Source organism: Ovis aries, chromosome 23 (assembly GCF_016772045.2).
Source record: "Ovis aries strain OAR_USU_Benz2616 breed Rambouillet chromosome 23, ARS-UI_Ramb_v3.0, whole genome shotgun sequence".
Taxonomy (NCBI): domain Eukaryota; kingdom Metazoa; phylum Chordata; class Mammalia; order Artiodactyla; family Bovidae; genus Ovis; species Ovis aries.
The window spans coordinates 25,800,504-25,823,085 of NC_056076.1; the positions used below are offsets into that span (position 1 = coordinate 25,800,504).

At 42.1% G+C, this 22,582-nt stretch overlaps 1 protein-coding gene across 7 annotated transcripts in view; it reads left to right on the forward strand.

The window, feature by feature from the left end:
- The window catches only part of B4GALT6 (beta-1,4-galactosyltransferase 6), a 72,306-nt gene that overhangs the window by 2,231 nt on the left and 47,493 nt on the right, over positions 1–22,582 (forward strand). For 3 of the 7 annotated variants that reach the window (XM_004020450.6, XM_042239668.2, XM_060405209.1), the window contains exon 2: positions 19,306–19,422. The exons of 1 other annotated variant lie outside the window; for it this stretch is intronic. In XM_004020450.6, the coding sequence (XP_004020499.1) occupies positions 19,306–19,422 (117 nt within the window). Of the gene's footprint in view, positions 1–290; positions 9,432–19,305; positions 19,423–22,582 lie in introns of those variants that run through there. 3 more of the 7 variants (XM_042239666.2, XM_060405210.1, XM_042239669.2) reach the window with 2 other exon arrangements.

Genomic DNA, 22,582 nt, shown 5'->3' on the forward strand with positions numbered 1-22,582 from the left:
ACAGCGATAGCTCAGTGGATTCCAGAGTTGTTAGCCAAAATACTCAGCAGGCTTTTTCTTAAGATCCTCTGCCATTTTGGAAATCTTATCAATTAACTACTCATTCTACAGCAGTTTTTTTACTTGTAGCTCTTTAAATATTGGACATCATTGGGGGATGTTAGTTTATCTGATATTTCAAGTTTGAGAAATTTTGGAGAAAAAAGGTTTTTTTTTTTGCACTGAGCTAACAGTTTTGTTACTTTCTTGGTATTTTGAGTAACATTACAATTATGTTACTCAAAAAGCTAACCAAAGGAACTCAGAATTCCATTTTTCACTTCATAATCAGCCAGTTTTTGTTATTGTATTAATGTATTGTGTATATATTCTTAAAGTTCTGTTGGTGTGAAATACTTAGACATTTTCCTTATTTGCATACTTAGTATTTACCATAGAACAGCCACTGATAAGTCATAAAAATTTTGGCAGTTGTCTTCTAGGCAACTAGATTAAAATTATTCTTGTGGGTCTTTGAATTTATTCTTAAAAAGATTGATTGAAACCAGTAAGAAGAATGAAAACCAAAACTTAATGTTAAGGATTTGTTAAACTGAATCTGTTTCTCAAACTAGTATTACTTAGCAAAAAAAAAAAAAAAAGCCCGCTTATCTTTTAATTATTGAGAAGCAGTTTTCCAAAATTCATATTTTTGTTTGAAAGCTCTGATTTTGTCATTGGTAACACATACTATCAGTTTTTCTGACAGAATGTCAAGCTCATTTTGCTTACTTTTTGGGAAAATGTAGGTCAGATACAGAAATTAAATAACCATAGTTTTGCAGTTTACCTTTAAAAAAAAAAAAACTAATGTCACGTTAAATTTTTTTGGTTTATTTTTGGCTGTGTTGGATCTTCGTTGCTCTTCGGGCTTTTCTCTAGTTGAGGCGATTGGAAGCTACTCTTCACTGTGGTGTGTGAGCTTCTCATTGCGGTGGCTTCTCTTGTTTCGGAACACGGGCTCTAGGGTGTGTGGGTTTCGGTAGTTGCGGTTCCTGGGCTCTAGAACACAGCCTCAATAGTTGTGACCCATGGGCTTAGTTGCTCCAAGACGTGTGGGATCTTATTGAATGAGGGATCAAACCCATGTCTCCTGCATTGACAAGTGGATTCTTTACCACTGAGCCATCAGGGAGACTCTTCAGTTGTACCTTTAAGTAAAAATGATGTTCCGTGAGAAAAATGTGGCTAGTTCAGCTCACAGTGCAATGATCTATTACACGGTTTGATTTTCAAGATAACCACGGTCCTTTGGTATGCTGCTGAAATGCCTTACGTGTGCTTCCCATTTCATCACAGATTTCTTTTGTTTTTAATTTTTATTAGAGTATAGTTGACTTACAATGTTGTGTTTCTGCTGTACAGCAAAGTGCATCTGTTCCACATACACGTATATCCACTCTTTCTTAGATTCTTTTCCCATACAGGTCATTACAGAGTATTCAGTTGAGTTCCCTATGCTTCACAGTAGATCCTTATTAGTTACCTAGTTGATATTGGGTTGGCCAAAAAGTTCGTTCGGGAAAGCCTGACGGAATCTCCCAATTTATCCCTCCCCCTTCCCTCTTGATAACCATAAGTTTGATTTCCTACTTCTGCGTCACAGATATCTTATGAGACATACCCTAAACTAAGTAGTTTCTTACGGCTAGTTTACATTAGATGTCCATAGACTCTTTTGGAAATAATTCATATTTTAGCCTGGGTTAACATCTTGGAGCAGAGTTTTCTTATGACTAAAATACATGTTGTATAAGAGAGTTGTTTTAATTGATCTGAAATGTTTCAAATCTCTTGTTTAAAAAAAAAAATCCATATGAGCTGTATCCACATCAACCTGTTTAGTAGCCATCAGTTGTATTTTCCTCACTTTTCTGCCCAGAGACTCATTTTTCTTGTGTGCCTCCCCCCAGACAGTCCTGTCATTTTAGTGACTCTTGTTAGTCTCCATCGCCCGTGTTCCTCCCTCCCTCTCTAGTACTATATAGTAGTACACGCGTGCTCATCTGCTCAGTCGTGTCCGACCCTTTACGATTCCATGGACTGTAGCCCACCAGGCTGTTCTGTCCATAGGATTTCCCAGGCAGGAGTACTGGAGTGGGTTGTCACATCCTTCTCCAGGAGATCTTCCTGATCCAGGGATCAAACCCGTGTTGCTGCGTTGGCAGCAGATTCTTCACCTGGGAAGCCCCTTCTTCCTTTGTGATTGCAAAATGATGAGCAAAGTTTCCCTCAAAGGTCTTGCCTTGGCTGAATTGAAACTGGAATTCCATTTAGCATGGAAATGTTTCCAATATAACATAGCATTGTCATTTTCCTGCTGTCATATCAGAGGAGTAGGTGAAGTGACTTAGATTCATTCACCTAACATGAATAGAGCACCTTGGATGGGATAGACTTTGTCTGAGGAAGACAGATGGCTAAGACAGGCCACCTTCCCTCATGTGGTGGGGTGAGCACCCTGCAAGGGCTGCAGCCAGTCCTCAGAAAGCACGCAGTGGAGTGTGCAGGCTGGTGAAGGATTTCCTGAGGAGGTGACAGATGGGATTTATCTGGACTGAGCAGAGGGATTCTAGTTGGAGGGAGCAGCAGGAACAAAGGTCGGTTCCAGAAAGTAGGAATATTTCCGTCTGATACCACTTAAGGTGTGGGGTGGTGGATTGGCCAGACCAGGAAGACTCGTGGGTCTCCCCTGCCCAGCCTGGTGTTCTGGCTCTTTAGGTCCCTAAACTTCCTGGCTGAGAGTGACTGGCCTCGATTCGCACAGCTTTATGAAAGTGGTCTGTGATTAAGGCGTTGATGTGCCTTGACTCAGTGGGGCAGTATCATGGGGAAGATTGTTCAGCTGCCCTGGGAGTGGGGATTTTGCTGTCCATTTGACTCACCAGCCATCCTGACCTTTGCTTGACTCGCTGATAGGCTCTTTCTTTCTTTGAGCAGAGGAAGAATCTGGTTGGATCAGTTTGGTGTGAATTCCTGTGGGGCCTTCGAGGAATTACCGGGCTGTGTGCCTCACTTTTTGGCTCTCAAGTGGGTGGATGCCTGGCTGGGACAGGTGGAGTTGTTGATGGATGGGCTGGGCATGGAGGGTGTGTTGTGGGAGGGTATGGCTTAGTAGAGCCTTGCTCAGAGCCTCCCTGACATTTCTGGCTGGTTTCTGTCACTTTGCTCAGAGAGTAGCTTGTTTCATTGGAGAAGGCAATGGCACCCCACTCCAGTACTCTTGCCTGGAAAATCTCGTGGATGGAGGAACCTGGTGGGCTGCAGTCCATGGGGTTGCTAAGAGTCGGACACGACTGAGCAACTTCACTTTTGCTTCTTACTTTCATGCACTGGAGAAGGAAATGGCAACCCATTCCAGTGTTCTTGCCTGGAGAATCCCAGGGACGGGGGAGTCTGGTGGGCTGCTGTCTATGGGGTCTCACAGAGTCGGACACAACTGAAGCGACTTACCAGCAGCAGCAGCAGCTTTCTCATCACAGCCTTTCACCCTCCTGGGGGTGAGCCTGATTGTGGTTTTAAGCTGTTACACTTTGCTTGGTATTTCAAAGTTCCTCTTAGTTATTTTCCTCACCAAGTTCTCTGGTCACTCACTGTGACTCCTTTTGAGGATTCTTTTGGTTGGGCCACATGTTGGGCATTTCTTTTTTGTGGGCCTCTCTTACCGGACAGACTTCCCAGGCTAATGTTTTTGTCCTGTGAGTAGCAGGAGACATCAGACATTCTGAACCTGGGAATGCTGGAATCCTTTGTTTTAGAGCAGTTCTTCTAGCCGGAGTACAGTTTATACAGGACAGAGGGACCAGGTGGGAAGTTATTTCAGTGGCTCAGGCGATAGAAGTCTTGAACCTAATCAAGGCAGACTTGAAGAATATGGACAGTGGAATTGAAGGAAAGGTAGATGCTTTAAGACAATGCTTGTATTGTGGCCTAGACACTTGTATTCTAGTGGGGCGAAGGGGCTGTAGAAAGGCAGGTGCCTTGAGGGGGCCATTTTGCTCTTAGAGAAATTGAGTTGGGATGCTTGTAGGATAGCGAGGAAGAACTTGTCAGCAGGTGGGCAGATGGAAAAAAGGGCTTAGAGCCCACGACAGAGGTCTAACAGGAGAGAGATGTCATCAGCGTATAGGTGGATGATAGATACCTGTTTTCCCCTACACATCTGAGTTAATAAAACTCATGCAAGTGACTCACTAAGTTAGTTACTCGTAAATATGGAACAGTAGGTGTCAGATGGGATTATGATGGAGGCTCAAGTGTAGTTTGAGGGCTTCTCTGGTGGCTCAGCAGTAAAGAATCTGCCTGCAGTGCAGGAGATGCAGGTCATCTGGAGGAGGAAGTGACAACCACTCTAGTTTCTTTCCTGGAAACTTACATGGACAGAGGAGCCTGGCAGGCTGCAGTCCACGGACACCACTGAGTGACTAAACAAGTGTAGTTTGAAGGATTTCCCATAAGGCTGTTACCTTTTTCACTCCCCGGCCCCCAAAGCGGGTAGTGTGATCAACACTGTGGAAAAGTTCAGGTGGCCACCCAAGGAGAGCTTGTGGAGGCTGAAGACAAGGTAGCCAGGGATGAAATCCATCAGCCTAGGGTGAGTGAAGAAATAGAAACAGGAAAATGAAGGGAGAGAGGTACCATGAAAATGAAGAGAGTTAGAGGCCTTTGCAAAAATGGATCCATCGACAAGTGAAAATGAAGATCAGCAAGACAAGCATTGCAGTGGGGTAGGGTAAAGTCTTGAAGGAGAATCATGGATTTGGTAAGTAGGAACTCTGTGACGGCCACTAGTGGACCTGTTTTTGTGCTGTTAGAGGGCACCAGTAAGACTGCCTGAGGTTGGATAGTATTAATAAAAGTCAGATGAAAGTGGCTGATTTCCAGGAAAGTGGGATCAAAGGGATCTTAGAAGATGGAAAGACCTGAGCTTATGTGGATTTTCAGGGAGTGAGGATATGCTTTAAAGATTTGAAGAAGGGAACAAATTATGACGTGATCTTGTTCAGTCGCTCAGTTGTGTCTGAATCCTTGCGACCCTGTGGACGGCAGCACACCAGACTTTCCTGTCTATCAGTATCTCCCGGAGTTTGCTCAAGATAATGTCCAGTAAGTTGGTGATACCACCCAGTCCTCTCAACCTCTGTCATTGCCTTCTCCTGCCTTCACTCTTTCCCAGCCTCAGAGTCTTTTTTCAGTGAGTTGGCTCTTTGCATCAGGTGGCTGAAGTATTGGAGCTTCAGCATCAGTCCTTGCAGTGAATATTCAGGGTTGATTTCCTTTAGGATTGACTGATCTGATTTTGCTGTCCAAGGGACTCTCGGGCCTCTTCTGCAGGACCCACAGTCTGAAAGCATCGATTTACTCCTCCATACATGTTTGTCTGGTTCTGCATTGAACAGGATCCACGTGGTCCCTGTTTTCCTAGAGCTGAAGCATGCATGCTAGGTCGCTTCAGTCGTGTCCGACTCTTTGCAACCCCATGGATTGTAGCCCGCCAGGCTCCTCTGTCCATGGGATTCTCCTGGCAAGAGTATTGGAGTGGGTTGCCATGCCTTTCTCCAGGGGATGATGCCAGGGTCCATCATTTTGTTGCCTGTTTGCTGTTTGGTCGCTGTAAGTCGTGTCTGACTCTTCTGTGACTCCGTGGAGGCTCATCTGTCCATGGGATTCTCCAGGAAAGAATACTGGAGTGAGTTTCCATTTCCTTCTCCAGGAGATCTTCCCAACCCAGGGACTGAACCCACGTCTCCTGAATGGGTAGGCGGATTCTTTACCACTAAGCCACCAGGGAATTACCTCCAAATTTAGGGCCTTAAAACAACAAACATATGTTATCTCCTAGTTTCTGTGGCCAGGAATCTGGACATGATTTGGCTAGATGGCTCTGGTTCAAGGTCTCTTACTTGGCTACAGAATGTAGGTCAGAGCTGTGGTTGGAGGCTCCACTGGGAAAGAATCCACTTCCAAGTTCAGCCATGTGCACTCAGGTAGGATTCTGCCCCCTGAGGGTTGTTGCACTGAGGACCTTGGTTCTTTGCTGGTAGTTGGCTAGAGACCTCACTCAGTTCCTTGCCCCGGAGCCTCTCCACTGGGTATTTACAACCCCATCACTTTGGCCATATTGTCTTTGTCAGAAAAGAGTCATTTTGGGCCAGTGCACAGTCATGGGCTGGGGAGCCATCTCAGAAATTGCTTACCTCCATCAGGTTGCCATTCTTTTATTTTTACTTTATTTTCTGGCCACCGTTCTTGAGCCTATATGTTAATTCAGCTGTATTGTTCCTGCAGAAGTGAACCTCAATTCTTTGATCTTGTGAGGAATCAGGTAGTTTTAAAGGGAAAATGAATTCATTGAAATCTCACAGTGCTTCACACCATTGTCCATGTTACTGTTTTATGAGTAAATTTTCTTTTGTAATCGGCAGATAATTGCTTTACAATATTGTGCTGGTTTCTGCCCTACAACAGTGTGAATCAGCCATAAGTGTACGTACGTTCCCCTCCCTCCTGAACCTCCGTCCCACCTCCCACCCTACCCCACCCCTCTTGATTGTCACAGAGCACCAGGCTCTCCACTCCTGTCTGTTTTACATGTGGCAATGTATTTGTTTCAGTGCTTCTCTCATTCATCCCGCCCTTTCCTTCCCCTGCTGTATCCATTTCTGAGAGATTGTTCTAGAACTTGGATTGCCTAGGTGCTGCTTGGGCATTCCTGGTCAATGGAGAGCCCCACAGGCCTTGTGTATTTCCGGTTTTCTCCCTCTGGTCCATTTCCCTCGCCACTTGAGACCAAACTGAGTCTTGTCACCACTGCTTGAACTGCACTTGACCGGTTTCATCACAGCAGCCTGCCCCCAGCTCTTTCTCCCTCTTCTTTCTCCTTTTTCTTCTGAATCATTTTTTTTTCTTAATTCCCAAAAGACCCAGTGATTGAGTATATAAAAGATATGTTTCTGCCTTTTCTCAGGATAATAACAGAATAATATGTGGGTAATATTGTGGTTAGAGTTGAAGATTGGGTCAGTTGAAGGTTAAAAGTAAGTTTTCTGAGAATACGTACAAGGCCATTAACATGCCACTGGGAAATCAAGAGTTTTACTCCAGTTATTATTAGGTATTTTCTCCTCATGTTTTAGACCCACTGGAGAATTTCAGGTAGCATTCCAGTTTTATTTTTCTGTAGCATGTATATCCTACATTGGGCCGACTAGATTTGTTGTGTTTCATGGGCATACTTGTTTTTGGTTGTAGCAGAACTTGATGGTGTTTGGTTTAAGCCACAGCAAAAACCCTCCTCAGTTAAAGTAGGCAAGAAAGGATGTTTATCCTTGTTTGTTGGTTTGAAAGTATGCTCTGGCTGTGGAAATCTTTGAAATTCATTTTCCATGCTCTGTCCCCTTCTCTCCTGGTTTTAGAGGCATTTTCCTTTCATGAATAAGTAAATTGAAATTATGAAATGTTTTATTTTTGGCTATGTGGCATGGCAAAATGTTTAAGAAAACATAACTTAGTGCTTTTAAATCTAAATTGTAATTAATTTTTTTTCCTCCAGAGGGATAATGGATATGACTTTTTACTTACATCTTGGTTTTCATGATTAAATACTCAAGTTAGTAAAAGTCTTTGGCTCTCAATCCAGTCTTTATGTTGCATACTCCTTGAGAATGAAACATAGATTCTTCATTGTCTGAATGAATTGCACATAAATTAGGAAGCTGTATAAAAGAGGATGTATTTATACAAGTTAAACTGTGAAAGGAGACTTCTGTTTTTTGGCCTGTTACAAATGTTAGTGATGTTTAGAGAATTACTATAAGCAGTAGTTTTCAAACATGAGGGTGCTCAAGCCTTATTTCAGGCAACCGAGGTCTTATCATTAGAGAATCTAATTGGGATCCTGATTGATTTTAAAAATATATTTATTTATTTGGCTGCATTAGGTCTTAGTTGTGTGCAGGGTCTTTTTTCTCTTTTGCATTAAAAATTTTATTTTTAATTGGAGGATAATTACTTTACAATATTGTGTTGGTTTCTGCCATGAATCAGCCATAGGTATACACGTGTCTCTCCCTCCCTCCCACCTGAGTTTGATTCCTGGTCCAGGAACCAGATCCCACATACTTTAACTAAGAGTTCACATGTGGCAAGTAAACGATCCTGCATGCTGGGAATGAAACTACCATGCAGAATCTTCAGTTGTGGCATGTGCCCTATTAGTTACGGTATGTGGGATCTAGTTCCTGGATCAGGGATTGAACCCTGCCTCACCCTCCAATTTTGGGAGTATGGAGTGTTGGTCACTGGACCACCAGGGAAGTCCCTGATTGATTTTTTTAATTAGTCCTTCACCCTGGGAACTTTATTTCTGGCACACACCCCAAACAGTTGGGAAATCCTTTAGTGTGAAATAGTTTTACATTTGAAATTGGTTATCTCATTTGATCCTTCATCTAGCTAATCTTACCTGTTAAAAACCAGAGTAATTTGTTTATAGCATTGTATGTTACTGGAAAAAGAGTTTTCATGGTGAAGAATTTCTTTCCTCCAGGATAAAAATGGGCAGAATGTACAGAAAACTTAAGGCAACTAGGATCATGTGTTTATGAACCCACTATGTGATTGAGCTATAGGTTGATCCCGAATTTGTTATTTAATGTTTTTAATTATTAGAGAGATACATTATAATTCAGTTAATAGGATCAATATAAATAGTACATCATGAGAAATGATGGGCTGGATGAAGCACAAGCTGGAATCAAGATTGCCAGGAGAAATATCAGTAACCTCAAATATGCAGATGATACCACCCTCATGGCAGAAAGTAAAGAAGAACTAAAGAGCCTCTTGATGAAAGTGAAAGAGGAGAGTGAAAAACTTGACTTAAAGCTCAACATTCAGAAAACTAAGATCATGACATCTGGTCCCATCACTTCATGGCAAATAGATGGGGAAACAGTGGAAACAGTGAGAGACTTTATTTTTTGGGCTCCAAACACATTGCAGATGGTGACTGCAGCCATGAAATTAAAAGACGCTTGCTTCTAGGAAGGAAAGTTATGACCAACCTAGACAGCATATTAAAAAGCAGAAACATTTCTTTGCCAACAAATGTCCATCTAGTCAAAGCTATGGTTTTTCCAGTGGTCATGTATGGATGTGAGAGTTGGACTATAAAGAAAGCTGAGCACCAAGAATTGATGGTTTTGAACTGTGGTGTCAGAGAACACTCTTGAGAGTCCTTTGGACTGTAAGGAGATCCAACCAGTCCATCCTAAAGGAAATCAGTCCTGAATATTCATTGGAAGGACTAAAACTGCAACTCCAATACTTTGGCCACCTGATGCGAAGAGCTGATTCATTTGAAAAGACCCTGATGCTGGGAAAGATTGAAGGTGAGAGGAGAAGGGGACGACAGAGGATGAGATGGTTGGATGGTATCACCAACTCAATGGACATGAGTTTGAGTAGACTCTGGGAGTTGGTGATGGACAGGGAGGCCAGGCGTGCTGCAGTCCATAGGGTCGCAAGGAGTCGGATATGACTGAGCGACTGAACTGAACTGATGGCCCTACATGTTAGCCAGTGGAAATAATTTCAAAACAAAAGACTTATAAAAATCTCTCTATAACATATTCATAGTTAAGCACCTCTGTGAAGTTTGTTACTGTACCATCACGCCTTGATTGAAATATTATCTCTTTTTAAGTATTTGAGGCTTGCTAGTGTTAATAATTCTTTACTGAAATCATGTTTTATATATTGCCTTCTTGGTAATTAAGTAATGGCTCAGATATTATGACTTCTAATCATAGTGCAGTGTCCAGCTTGACTTGGAGGAAGAGAACTCGGACTTCATTTTCATTTCACTCAAGGGGACCAGCGGTAGAGAATTAAAAGATGCCTTGTTTTTTAATTTGAGAGTATGCTCTGGCTTCAGAAATCATTGAAATTTATTTTCCATGCTGTGTCCCCTTCTCTCCTGCTTGTTTTAGAGTCATTCTCCTTTCATGAATAAGTAAGTTGAGATTATGAACGGTATTTTAATTGTGAAAATACAGGGAAATTGTGGATAATTATAAAGCATATAGTTCACATAGGTCTCCCTTTTATGTCCTCTTCATTATGATAGCATTCTCAAGTGGGTAGTGGTTCATTTCATTCACCTTAAGTCCATTCTGAAGTCATTTATTTTCAGCAGATTTACAATGTTTCCTGGGTGTGTTTATTTACAGCTTCATCCTTTAGTCTGTAATTTCATTAGGTAAGTTTCCTTACTGATTAGATTAAAAATGTAATTGCCTGCATTTTTCCTTTCCTGGTTCCCTCATTTCCTCCTGATTCTACTTTTCTCCCATGTGGTTTATAACTCTTGAGTCTTTAGGCTCCTGTCGCACTGTAAAGAAGCCATATGTTTAAGTGAGTAACAATGAATTAACAAAGGACAGTGCTGAAAGCTGTCATGTGTTAGATCATGTGTTCAGAGTCTGGTTTTTGAATTTTCAGCTAAGTTTAAACCAGGCTGAGCTTGTCATCTGGTTGTTGTAGAAGTAATTCCGATGTTTTAGGCAGTTTACCCTTTCTTAGGATTTTGGTTTTTACAGAGGGGCCCCATGGCTCCTTAGTTGCTGACGCTGCTTGGCAGTTGGTGGTTATTCAACACATATTTATTGTGAATAAACACATGTCTCTACCTTGAACATCTTTAACAAGACTGTTAGAAAAGTTATCCTCAAATAACTTAAGGCTGTTAAACTGCAGAGTGGAAGTGGTAAAAAACACCTGTCGGAAAGAATTTCTTGTTAATTTTTGGTGCCTACATCAGCAAAGCTTGAGCTATTGGCTAAGATCTGAAATAGATCTACACTGTATGTGATCAGTGTATTCATGATTGCTTGATAAAATGGGATTCTGAGCACAGAATTCTTTCATTCTACTTATTAGTCAGTCTGTGATTTACTGGAAGGATGGGGAGGAGGATATTATAAGCTAGTAATTACTTGCTCTGCAGATTTTCTTGAGCCCATACTTGACTTTGAATTATTATCACCATGGTATGTTTAAAAAGTGCTTTGACATAAAGGGAATCATTTGCACAGCCTAGAAGTCTGTTATGTTTTGTTTTTAACTTAAGCAATGCTTTGGTTTTAGGCAAAGTATGGACTCTTTTTCATATGTCATGTGGAGGTTACGGCATTGTTATTAGGAGATAATATATTTAGCTTTTACAGACTCAGATGAGTAATTTCTGGGAACTCATTGAACAAGGGGCTAGATGTGGAAAGAAGAAAACTTACAGGCATGTGAAATAGATGTTTAAAAGGTTATTGTGAGTTCTTAGCAGTTCATAGAATACATGATTCAAGTGTTTGTGGTTACTATCAAGGGATGTATATATGCAGCTGGGCTCTAAAGGCTGAGTGCCAGAGAATTGATGCTTTCAAATTGTGGTGCTGGAGAAGACTCTTGAGAGTCTCTTAGACAGCAAGGAGATCAAACCAGTCAATCCTAAGGGAAATCAACCCTGAATATTCATTGGAAGGACTGATGCTGAAGTTCCAATGCTTTGGCTACTTGACGTGAAGAGTCGACTCACCAGAAGAAACCTTGATGCGGGGAAAGATTGAAGGCAAAAGGTGAAGAGGGTAGGACATGAATTTGAGCAAACACGGGGAGATAGTGAAGGATGGGGAGTGTGGTGGGCTGCAGTCCATGGGGTCACCAAGAGTTGGACACAACTTAGCAGCTGAACAACAACAAAAATATGAAGTGGTTTGCTTTTTTCCATGTTGTTTATTTCATTGCATTGTTCTGTAGATTATACGGGAAACCATTTTCTCTCCTGTGGCTTTGAAGTACTACTACTGATATCTTCCTTGCATTGGTTGCAATCTGCTAATCCCCTCTGTTGTCACTTCCCTCATAACTTTTTGCACTGAAGAGTTTTCTTTTTCTTAGTCTCTCTCTCTCTCTCTCTCCTGTAGGACTTCCAATCATCGCTTCTCCCAGATTGCTGCCTCAGTGTCGTTCAGAGCAGTCCTTGAATCTTGAGTTTTTAAAATTCTACCTGTGTAACTTCCGAGTTTGTCTTTCGATCTCTTTTTAAAAACGTCTATTTACTTGCCTGCAGCAGGTCTTAGTCTCAGCATGTGGGATCTTTGCGTCGTGGGAGATCTTTCACTGCAGCACACCGATTCTTTGATTGTGGTGACAGTGAAAGACAGGTCGCTTAGTCGTCTTCAACTCTTTGTGACCCCATGGACTGTAGCCCACCAGGCCCCTCCATCCATGGAATTTTCCAGGCAAGAGTATTGAAGTGGGTCGCCATTTCCTTCTCCAGGGATCTTCCCGGCCCAGGGATCGAACCCGGGTCTCCCGCATTGCAGGCAGATGCTTTACCATCTGAGCCAGTTGTGGCTTGCGGCGCAGTTCTGGAGTTTCGGCATGCGGGCTCAGTGGTTACGGTGCACGGGCTTAGTTACTCTGAGGCATGTGGGATCTTCCCAGACCAGGGATTGAACCCATGTCCCTGCATTGGAGGGTGAATTCTTAACCACTTCACCACCAGGGAAGTCAGTTTTCTGGTCTTAAAATGCGGAAAGTTGTGCCTGTTTCCTGAGAGGGTATATTTGTTTCCTAGGGCTGCAATACAAATTACCACAGTCTGAGTGGCTTAAAGCAGGAAGGCATTCCCTCACAGTTTCGTTGGCCAGAAGTTCAAAATCAAGGAGTCGGCAGAGCTGTGCAGCCTCTGAAGGCCCTGCGAGACCCTCCCTTGTCTCTAGCTTTGGGTGCCTGTTGGCATTCCTTGGCTTCTTAGGCTGGTGGCCAGTCCCTCTAACCTGCCTTCGTCCTCACTTTACTTTCTTGTGCATGTATGTGTGTGTAGCAGTCTCACTCTGCCTTGCTCTGTATGTGTACTTTCATTGGATTTAGGGCCAACCCAGATAATCCAGGATGATCTCCTCATCTCGAGATCCTTAACTTAATTACATCTACAAAGACTCCTTTTCCAAATAAGATAACATTTGCAGGTCTGGGAATTAGGATGTGCACACACATCTTTTGGGGGGGTCTCTGTTCAACCTGCTACAGAAGAATTAAATGAAATGTAATACATAGCATTTAGCTCAGTGCCTGATGAATGGAGGTATTCAATTCATGTTAATTCATTTCCCTTCTCTTTAGAAACCCACGCCCTCCAACATTCCACACCTGGGATGATTTCTGAGTTATGCTCAATTCAGAGCCTTCCTGTTCCACCCCGTCCCCCTTCTCTGCAGACCACAGTCTTCCTGACCTTCTACATCTGGGACTTTCTCACCTTCATTAATGTTACTACTACTTTTTTTTTTAGTGCTGAGAATAACCTAGTTAACTGGTCATAGGGAAGTATTTAAAATTATTTGTTTTAGCTGTTGCATGTGAACTCTTGGTTGTGGCATGTGGGAACTAGTTCCCTGACCAGGGATCAAACCCAGGTCCCCTGCGTTGGAAACGTGGAGTCTTAGCCACTGGCCCACCAGGGAAGTCCCCATTAATGTTATTTCTCATCTTCACAGAGACCCCCGAATCCTCTCCTCGCCTTTCTGTTTCTTCATACCATTTACCTCCTGGGACCGTTAGAGCTTACTGTCCATTGCTGCCAGCGCTCCTCAGGTTGGATGGCTCATCTCCGAGTGTCCTCTGCAGCTGTGCCTCCCAGAGCCTCTGCTCGTGCCGTCCCACCAGTGGAGACGTTCTCCCTCTTTCGTCTTACTCGCTTAGAGCCTTCACTTTAAATTTCTTCTGTCCTTGCTCTGCTCAGGTCATGCTGCGGTCCCTCCTGCCCAAGAAAACGTCCCTTGACCTGGCTCTCTCTTACCTGTTCCAGCACTGGACTGTTTTCACTTTGTCTGCACAACTCTCTACTAATTTCTTTTTTTCCCCATTAGTTGGGTGAAACTGCTCTCTTGAAGGTTGACCAAGATCTAATAGCACTTTGATTTATTTGTTTAAAAAAAATGTTTATTTGGCTGCATCAGGTCCTAGTTGTGGCATTTGGGATCTTGGATCTTTGTTGCAGCGTGTAGGAACTAGTTCCTTGACCAGGGATTGAACCCAGGCACCCCTGCATTGGGAGAGCAGGATCTCAGTACTGAACCACCAGGCAAGTCCCTGTAGTAGTATTTTAAAAGGCTGACTGGGACGGTGATGAAGAGTTGGGTTGCTGGCGCTGTCTGCTGGGGGTAAATCCTACTTCCACTGCGTGCTGGTAAATTACTGTGTGACCTTCAGCAAATCACGGAACTCCATTTACCTTATCTGTGAAATAGGAATATTAGTATCTACCTTACAAGGTTGTCAATTAGTTTATATAAAGAACTTCTAAGGAGGCCCAGTAGAGTAAGTGCTAGGTATTAGCTTTTCACTTTTTAAGCTTCTTTCTTTTTTTCCTTATTGTCTGTCTTCTCCTCTGTGTTGACATTTGTCATGGTTGACCATTCCCTTTTTCTTTTGTCCAGTGGCTTCTTCACTGTGTTCCAGCTCAGATTAATTCATCTTGAGGTCTTTTAGTTTTATATCTTCTATTTGTGGTCTGAACTCCAGCTTCTTATCTCCTTTCTAGATAATTTTTCCTGTGGTAATTCATCATCGTGGTTCCCACTTTTGCTTTTGTATGAACATTTCTCCCAATTGTATTTGCACCCCACTCTCCTTAGCTCTGCTGCTGCTAGGTCGCTTCAGTCGTGTCTGACTCTGTGCAACCCCATAGACGGCAGCCCACCAGGCTCCCCCGTCCCTGGGATCCTCCAGGCAAGAACACTGGAGTGGGTGGCCATTTCCTTCTCCATTGCATGAAAAGTGAAAGTGAAATTGCTCAGTCGTGTCTGACTCTTTGCGACCCCATGGACTACAGCCTACCAGGCTCCTCTTTCCATGGGGTTTTCCAGGCAAGAGTACTGGAGTGGGGTGCCATCACCTTCTCCACTTCTTAGCTCTAGCACTGTGTTTATAATTGTGTGTGAGAATGTCTGACAACACAGACTCCCTCTCAGAATCAGCTGTGCAGTTGACTTCTGATTTGTTAAAGGACCTGGAGATTGTGGCAGTCAGGAACAAGGATGTTGAGGTCAGAGGGATGTTGTGTTTGAATCCTTCAGAGCCTAGGAAGCCTTTGCCAGATCACTGCAGACTGCAGAGCTCCTTGACTTGAATCCATTCTGTGCTTTGAAGGAGCGAAGCTGCATGTGGAAAAGGGTGTGGAGACACAACTTTACAGCAGATACGTTCCCTAGTTTTCTCACGTTGAGAATGAGGCATGTTCATAACTCTCTTCCTTATGAACCCAGGGTAAGATGCCTACAAGCTATTGTAAAGTGTTGATTTTTTGAAGTGTTTTTCCCCGTAAGGTATAGCTTCCCTTCCAACCCCTGGAAAACAGACCAGGTAAATAAGTGAAATTTATGTCTCACAGTGCAGAGGCAAATAGCAAATGAACTAAATTAGAGAACATGACATCATTTTAATGAAGCAGGACTGGCTTTTAGTGTTCGTCTTGAGACCAAAGGGCAAGCATGGGGAAGAATTGCCTATTTTCTGAAATGTAGTCACTTGTAAGCTGGAATAGAAAAATCTCTTTTTTAAAAAATACTATTTTTTGCAGCATTTGGGCTTCTTAATTCCCCTACCAGGGATCGACCCCTAGCCCCTTGAAGTGGAAGCATGGAGTCTTTACTACTGGACCACCAGAGTAGTCCCTGGAATAGAAATTTTAGACAAGGATTTCCTGGCTTGCCAATAAGACATTCTATTTTACAATAATGATGATTAGCAGGCATGTAGAATTACCTGAGTGTGGGTTACTATAGTTTTATGATGTTTGGTAGTCAGTCTGGATTATTCCATGCTGGTTTCTTATGCCTTGAAACACTTTGACACATGGCCTTCCTCCTGTTAACAGTGCCTCTATTTAAATACAGCTTCATTCCTTAATGGGTTTTGATCTTTAGGGATTAAACCCATGAGGACCATTAACCTAAGGAATGTAACTCAATTAGCTGTGAATGATTTAAAATAAACTAATAGATTTTCCGTTTGGAGAGCTTGGTGTCTCACCTTGATTTTTTCTCCATCTGTCTAATGCATAGTAAACACATGCTTTTGGTAAATCATCCTTGTCGCAGGTGCCATCAGTAATCTTTTTTCTTTCTTTTTTTCTTAACAGTTTGGTTACCTGATATTTTGAAGGTTTTTAGGAAAATTTGACTTTGTCCTTTTCTATGCTTGTTGTTGTCCTTGTTTCCTAAATTTGACTTGGTTTCAAGATTTGGATTTGATTCCTGGGTGGGGAAAGGTCCGCTGGAGGAAGGCATGGCAACCCACTCCAGTATTCTTGCCTGGAGGAGCCCATGGTCAGAGGAGCCTGGCAGGCAAAGTCCATGGGGTTGCAAAGAGTTGGACACGACTGAGCGACTAAGCACACAAGATTCAAGCAGTTTTCTCTATTAGAGTAGGTATGTTAATTAAAAGAAAAAGCTATGTAGTTTGTGAAAATTCTATTTCCAGGACACACATGTATTCTTACTTTGTGTATCCTTGTTTGGGGCAGTACTGTTTCTCCCAGTACTGATCTTGGCCTAATAACTCTTGACTCAGTCCTCGTTCTCCAGGTTCCCCTCCCGCCCCAGTTTGGTGCCTAACAAATAGTATAGGCTATTTACACCACTGATAACAAATTTCATATATAATTTTAGGATTAAATGATCCAAGATAATGGTAAAGTAATCCATTTCATTTTTTTCTCTGCATCGTTTCAGTTGAAATCTTGGTTTAGGTAGAATTGCTAATGTCACTTTGGCTTTTCTTGAACATTTTACCACATTTTTGGTTGGCTGTTCTCTTTAGTTTCATTTTTCGCTTTGTCTCATCTGTCTTTGAAAGTCCACTAAAAAAACAAAAATTAATAAAAACTTGTGGGGTTTGTAAGCCTGGTTTAATAAATTCAAGCCTAAACAAGTTAGATCTAATTATAGGACTGATTTCCAGAGAGGATGTGGTGCATATGTGCCAAGTCGCTCAGTCATGTCCGACTCTTGGCAGCCCTGTGTGGATTGTCTATCCATGGGATTTTCCAGGCAAGAATACTGGAGTGGGTCGCCATGCCCTTCTCCATGGGTTCTTCCTGACGCAAGAATTGAACCCATGCCTTACATTTCCTGCATTGGCAGGCAGGTTCCGGACAGGCGCCTAAAAACGATTGAGCGGGAGCTTATGTGAAAGCTGCGTTTCTCTCTTATGGATTAAAGGTGAAAAAATAAGTGTTAGTGTACTCCACTTCTCTGTTCTATTTATTCGCTGCTCATTTGTACTTCGAGCAAGTTCAGATTTCAATAAAAGGAGAAAGGAGGTAGCAAACATTTTGCTCATCTCCCTGTGCCATCTCAAAGAGGCAGAACTGGGCCCAGAAAATGAGTTGGCATTTTTTATCTTTTAATTCAGGATTCATTTTTCAAGAGTGCCATTAGTGTGTTGAGAGACAGCTTATCTTAAAATTGAAAGAGTCATTAACCAAGCCTTGCAGTTTCCTGGTTTTGCTGTGAAAATGAGCCTCCTCCTCTTGCCTGAATGGAGCTTATGATTTTTAGCTTTATGCCTGGAGCATTTAGCGTAGAAGGGGCTTCTGAGAAACCCAGTGAAGTACTGCCATTTTTAGGTGAGAGAGCTGAGATCTGGTGCACTGTCCAGAGTTATGCCCAGCACTAGCAGAATCAGGACAAAGAAGGAAAGGGTCTTGCGACTTCTGTGATTTTCTGAGGAGGCCTGGCGTCTCAAAAGGCAGTGACTTTTGTAATCTTTATCCAATTACCAGTTTCTCCCAGAGGAAAAAATAGAAATTATTCTTGAAGCACTTACCTTGGAGATTGAAATTAACAACTTGAAAATGCCACGTTGATTTTTTAAAATTAAAATGAGACCACTAATGATGTATTAAAAATTTTTTTTTCCTATTGAAGGATAGTTGCTTTACAGTATTGTGGAGGTCTCTGCTATACATGAATGTGAATCAGCCATGACTATGCATGTATCATCCCGCCCTTCTCGGTCATCTTAGAGCGCCAGGCTAGTTATCTGTTTTACACATGATGTATACATGTCAATGCTACTCTCTCCATTTGTCCCACCTCTTCTCCCGCTGTCTCCACAGCCCACTCTCTACGTCTGTGTCTCCATTTCTTCTCTGTAAATAGGTTCATCAGTACTATTTCTAGATTGCATGCTGACGTGCTCAGTTGTGGCCAACTCTTTGCAACCCCATGGATTGTAGCCTGCCAGGTTCCTCTGTCCATGGAATTTTCCAGGCAAGAATACTGGAGTGGGTTGCCATTTCCTTCTCCATTAGATTCCATATGAATGCTTTAATAGATGATATTATACATGATAATAGATGATTCGTTTTTCTGACTTCACTCTGTGTAACAGGTTCTAGGTTCATCCGCCTCACTACAACCAACTCAGATTTGTTCCTTTTGAGGGTTGAGTTGTATTCCATTGTGCATAGGTGCCATGTCTGCTTCACCTACTCCTCTGCCATTGGCCGTCTAGGTTGCTCCCATGTGCTGGCTGTTGTAAATAGTGCTGCCACGTTGGTTTCGATTTTGTCTGCTTTTACAATCCTGGTAGGTAGACTGGTGACTGAGAGTGTAAAATTTCAGGTGATCAAGAGAAATTGCCAAAAGAGATTGTGATTCGAGATTATCCTATGTGTGCCCCTCAACACTGAGAATGTGAAAGATCTGTATCCAGATTAGACATGGAGATTTGTGACATATGTTTATGATTCATGAGGGAATTCTTATCTCTGTGCAGTCCTTGGTTTGAGGGTATTAATACAGAATTAGAGGAAATGAATTTTAGGATTATGTGGTTGAATGTGGTAAAGAATTATGTGGTAAAGAATGCCTTTCTGAGATTCCTGAGTATATTTTATAGTGGAAAATCATATGTGGATAAAGGAATTATAATATTTTGGATTGTTCATTTAGTCTCATTCTAGTTGACGGGTGGATATTACTACTTTTAATCTTTCATTTTAGTGTGTTTTAAAAGGAGTTTGTTTTTGTGAGTTTTTGATAATGGGAAATAGTAATTTTATATTTGTTTTCCCGTTCAATGTCCTGATTGAATCAGTTCGGGTCTGTTGAGCAGTTCCTCAATTCTGAATATTATTTTTTTAATTTAAAAAAGCTAATTGAGTCATGTCATTCTTTTTTTTTTTTTCTTTTATAGCCAACACATATCTCTTTATGGTACAAGCTCGAGGAATAATGTTAAGAGAAAATGTGAAAACAATAGGACATATGATCAGGCTGTACACAAATAAAAACACTACACTCAACGGTACAGGTAAGACTGCTTCCTGCTTTAATTTTGCTTTACTTCTGCTTCTTAGCCTTGTCATCATAAATTAGTAAACCAAATCTCTTCATCTTTGTCTTGCCTCCAAGTAACTTTCTGTTAAAGAGGAAGGTCTCCTGACTGCACTGGGAGGGCCCTTCACTGTGAGGACTGTCAAGTATTCTAGGACGTAAAAGATGTGATCACCCAGGTGATGGGGTTTTGTATAAAGATACTTAGGTTAATTCTTGAAAGCATAAGCAAAATATGAAAAATAACTTGTATTTTTCAATTCACCTTCCATATTAAAGACAAATTAACCACAAAGAGAGTCACTTATGCATCTTAGCCCTGCTGCCATCTCTCTTCGTGCCCATTTTAATTCCTAAGATGATTTGCCAACTTTGTGTAGAAAATACTTGTTCCAGTTACAGAAGAGTGTTAATCATTGTATGGCATTTTTAGGAGCAAAAGGAAGAAATCATATAACATTGGAAATCAGTAGCTGCTCTTGCCTTTTTAAAATATAACTTAGAAGAAGATTCTCCATCAGAATCACAGGAAGTTAAAGCCTCAGTAATAGGCCCAACTCATGATTTAATGATGGTAGAGCTAATGTGAGTAGCTCTCCTGTTGTGGAAGAATGCATGTGCTCCTCTGTAGCAGTGTTCTCCACATTGTCTCTGGAAGCTGTATTAGATGCTATTTTAAGGGTTCAGCGGCTGATTGTCAGTTGTTGCATCCACTGTATTCTTATTTTAAGCAGTTAAAATTCAAGATTTAACTTATGTCACCAGGTCTTCATTCATTGTGTCACTATAAATCACACACATGCACCCCCAACTGTCCCTCCCAGTCATAGGTACATTTTTTTAAAATGTATGTTAAGGTGGGTAATAGTTTTAGACCCTTCTCAGATCTCAAGACTGTTGCATATTGATTCTTAATTTCAGTGTCTCACATGCTTCTACAAAATCTGTTCTAGTCATTTGCCTAATTTGTGCTTTGATGCCACCAATCAATGTTTTTTAATCACTCTTAATTTTCTTCTTCCTTTTAACTTTAAAGAAATTTCCTTCAGAAGGATGGTCTCATCTGAGTTGGTACTTTAATAGTACAGTGAAAGTCTCATGAACTGGTCTTCTGCCTGAATTAGTCTTCTGAATAATAGGTCAATTTTAGAGAAGTTGAAACGTTTTAAAAGCTTCACTGGGATTTGTCCTGGTTGAATAAGTTGGTTGTGAAAGTGTTCATTAAAAGTTCGTTCAACTGAACAGAAGTGTTAAGCATCTTTAGGTTACTGTATTTGTGTGAGTGAGTGCTTATAAAATCTGTGTATAATTAGGTTCTTTTCCCAGGGTGTGAATAAGTTATATGTGTGAGTATTGTGCTTCATTAGGAGAATTAGTTATTTGGGCAAGATGAACCTCACCTCCAACCCCAACTGCAGTACTTCACAACTGAAAAGAAATTACCTCCTCCCCTCACTAAATTAGAGTTTCAGTGAAGACCAAACAACGAATGCATCCTTTGATTGATTAAAGTTTGCTTTTTATGAACCTTTGGAAGCCTTTCAGTTGGTTCCTTTACTGATGGTGCAGCTCTTCTCAGGAGACTGTAATTGTCAGTTAGGAATTGGGTTTGGTTGTAAGAGAAAGCTGACTACAGTGGTTTAAACACACGAGGCTTATGTTCTTGTGTAAATGAAGTCTGGAGGTTGGATAACTTCCTTTTGTTGAGAAACTCTTCACACGCTTTCCCCTTCTGCTCTGTCAGGTTTCACAGGCTGAGACACTGGGGGTCTCCAGGCTTCATGCTGGTCTTGGGTCATTAGAAGGAGCAGTGGAAGAAAGGGAAAAGAAACAGTTCCCCCTTGGTAAAGATCCTTCCCAGACGTCCCATGTGGTAATTCCACTCATGTCTTGTTGCTGTTGTTCAGTTGCTAAGTCGTGTGTGGCTCTGTGGCCCCATGGACTGCAGCATGCCAGGCTTCCCTGTCCTTTACTATCTCCTGGAATTTTCTGATTCATGTCCACTGAGTCAGTGGTGCTATCTGTCTCATCCTCTGCCTCCCTCTTCTCCTCTGGCCTTCAGTCTCTCTCAGCATTAGACTCTTTCCCAATGAATTAGCTCTTCGCATCAGGTAGCCTAAGTATTGGAGCTTCAGCATCAGCTTCAATCCTTCCAGTGAACATTCAGGGTTGATTTCCTTTAGGATTGACTGGTCTGGTCTTGTTGCAGTCCAAGCAAGAGACTCTCAAGAGTCTTCTCCAACACCACAGTTCAAAAGCATCGAGTCTTCAGCACCCAGCCTTCTCTATGGTCCAACTTCACATCTGTACATGACTACTGGAAAAACCTTGGAAGAAAAGTTATGACCAACCTAGATAGTATATTCAAAAGCAGAGACATTACTTTGCCGACTAAGGTCCATCTAGTCAAGGCTATGGTTTTTCCAGTGGTCATGTATGGATGTGAGAGTTGGACCGTAAAGAAGGCTGAGTGCCGAAGAATTGATGCTTTTGAACTGTGGTGTTGGAGAAGACTCTTGAGAGTCCCTTGGACTGCAAGGAGATCCAACCAGTCCATTCTGAAGGAGATCAGTCCTGGGATTTCTTTGGAAGGAATGATGCTAAAGCTGAAGCTCCAGTACTTTGGCCACATCATGTGAAGAGTTGACTCATTGGAAAAGGCTCTGATGCTGGGAGGGATTGGGGGCAGGAGGAGAAGGGGACGACAGAGGATGAGATGGCTGGATGGCATCACTGCCTTGATGGACGTGAGTCTGAGTGAACTCCGGGAGTTGGTCCTGGCGTGCTGCGATTCATGGGGCCGCAAAGAGTCGGACACGACTGAGCGACTGCACTGAACTGGAAAAACCATAGTTTTGACTATACAGACCTTTGTCAGCAAAGTGACATACTTAATTGTGAGGGCGACTGGGAATGATAGTCTTTGAGCTGGGCTCCTGGTGCTCTGAATGAAATTGGGATTCTGTCCCTGGTGGCTCAGATAGTAAAAAATCTACCTGCAATGCAGGAGATGCGGGTTGGGAAGATCCCTTGGAGAAAGGAATGGCAACCCAGTCTAGTATTTTTGCCTGGAGAATTCCATGGACTGAGGAGCCTGGCAGTCTACAGTCCATGGGATTACAAAGATTCAGACACAA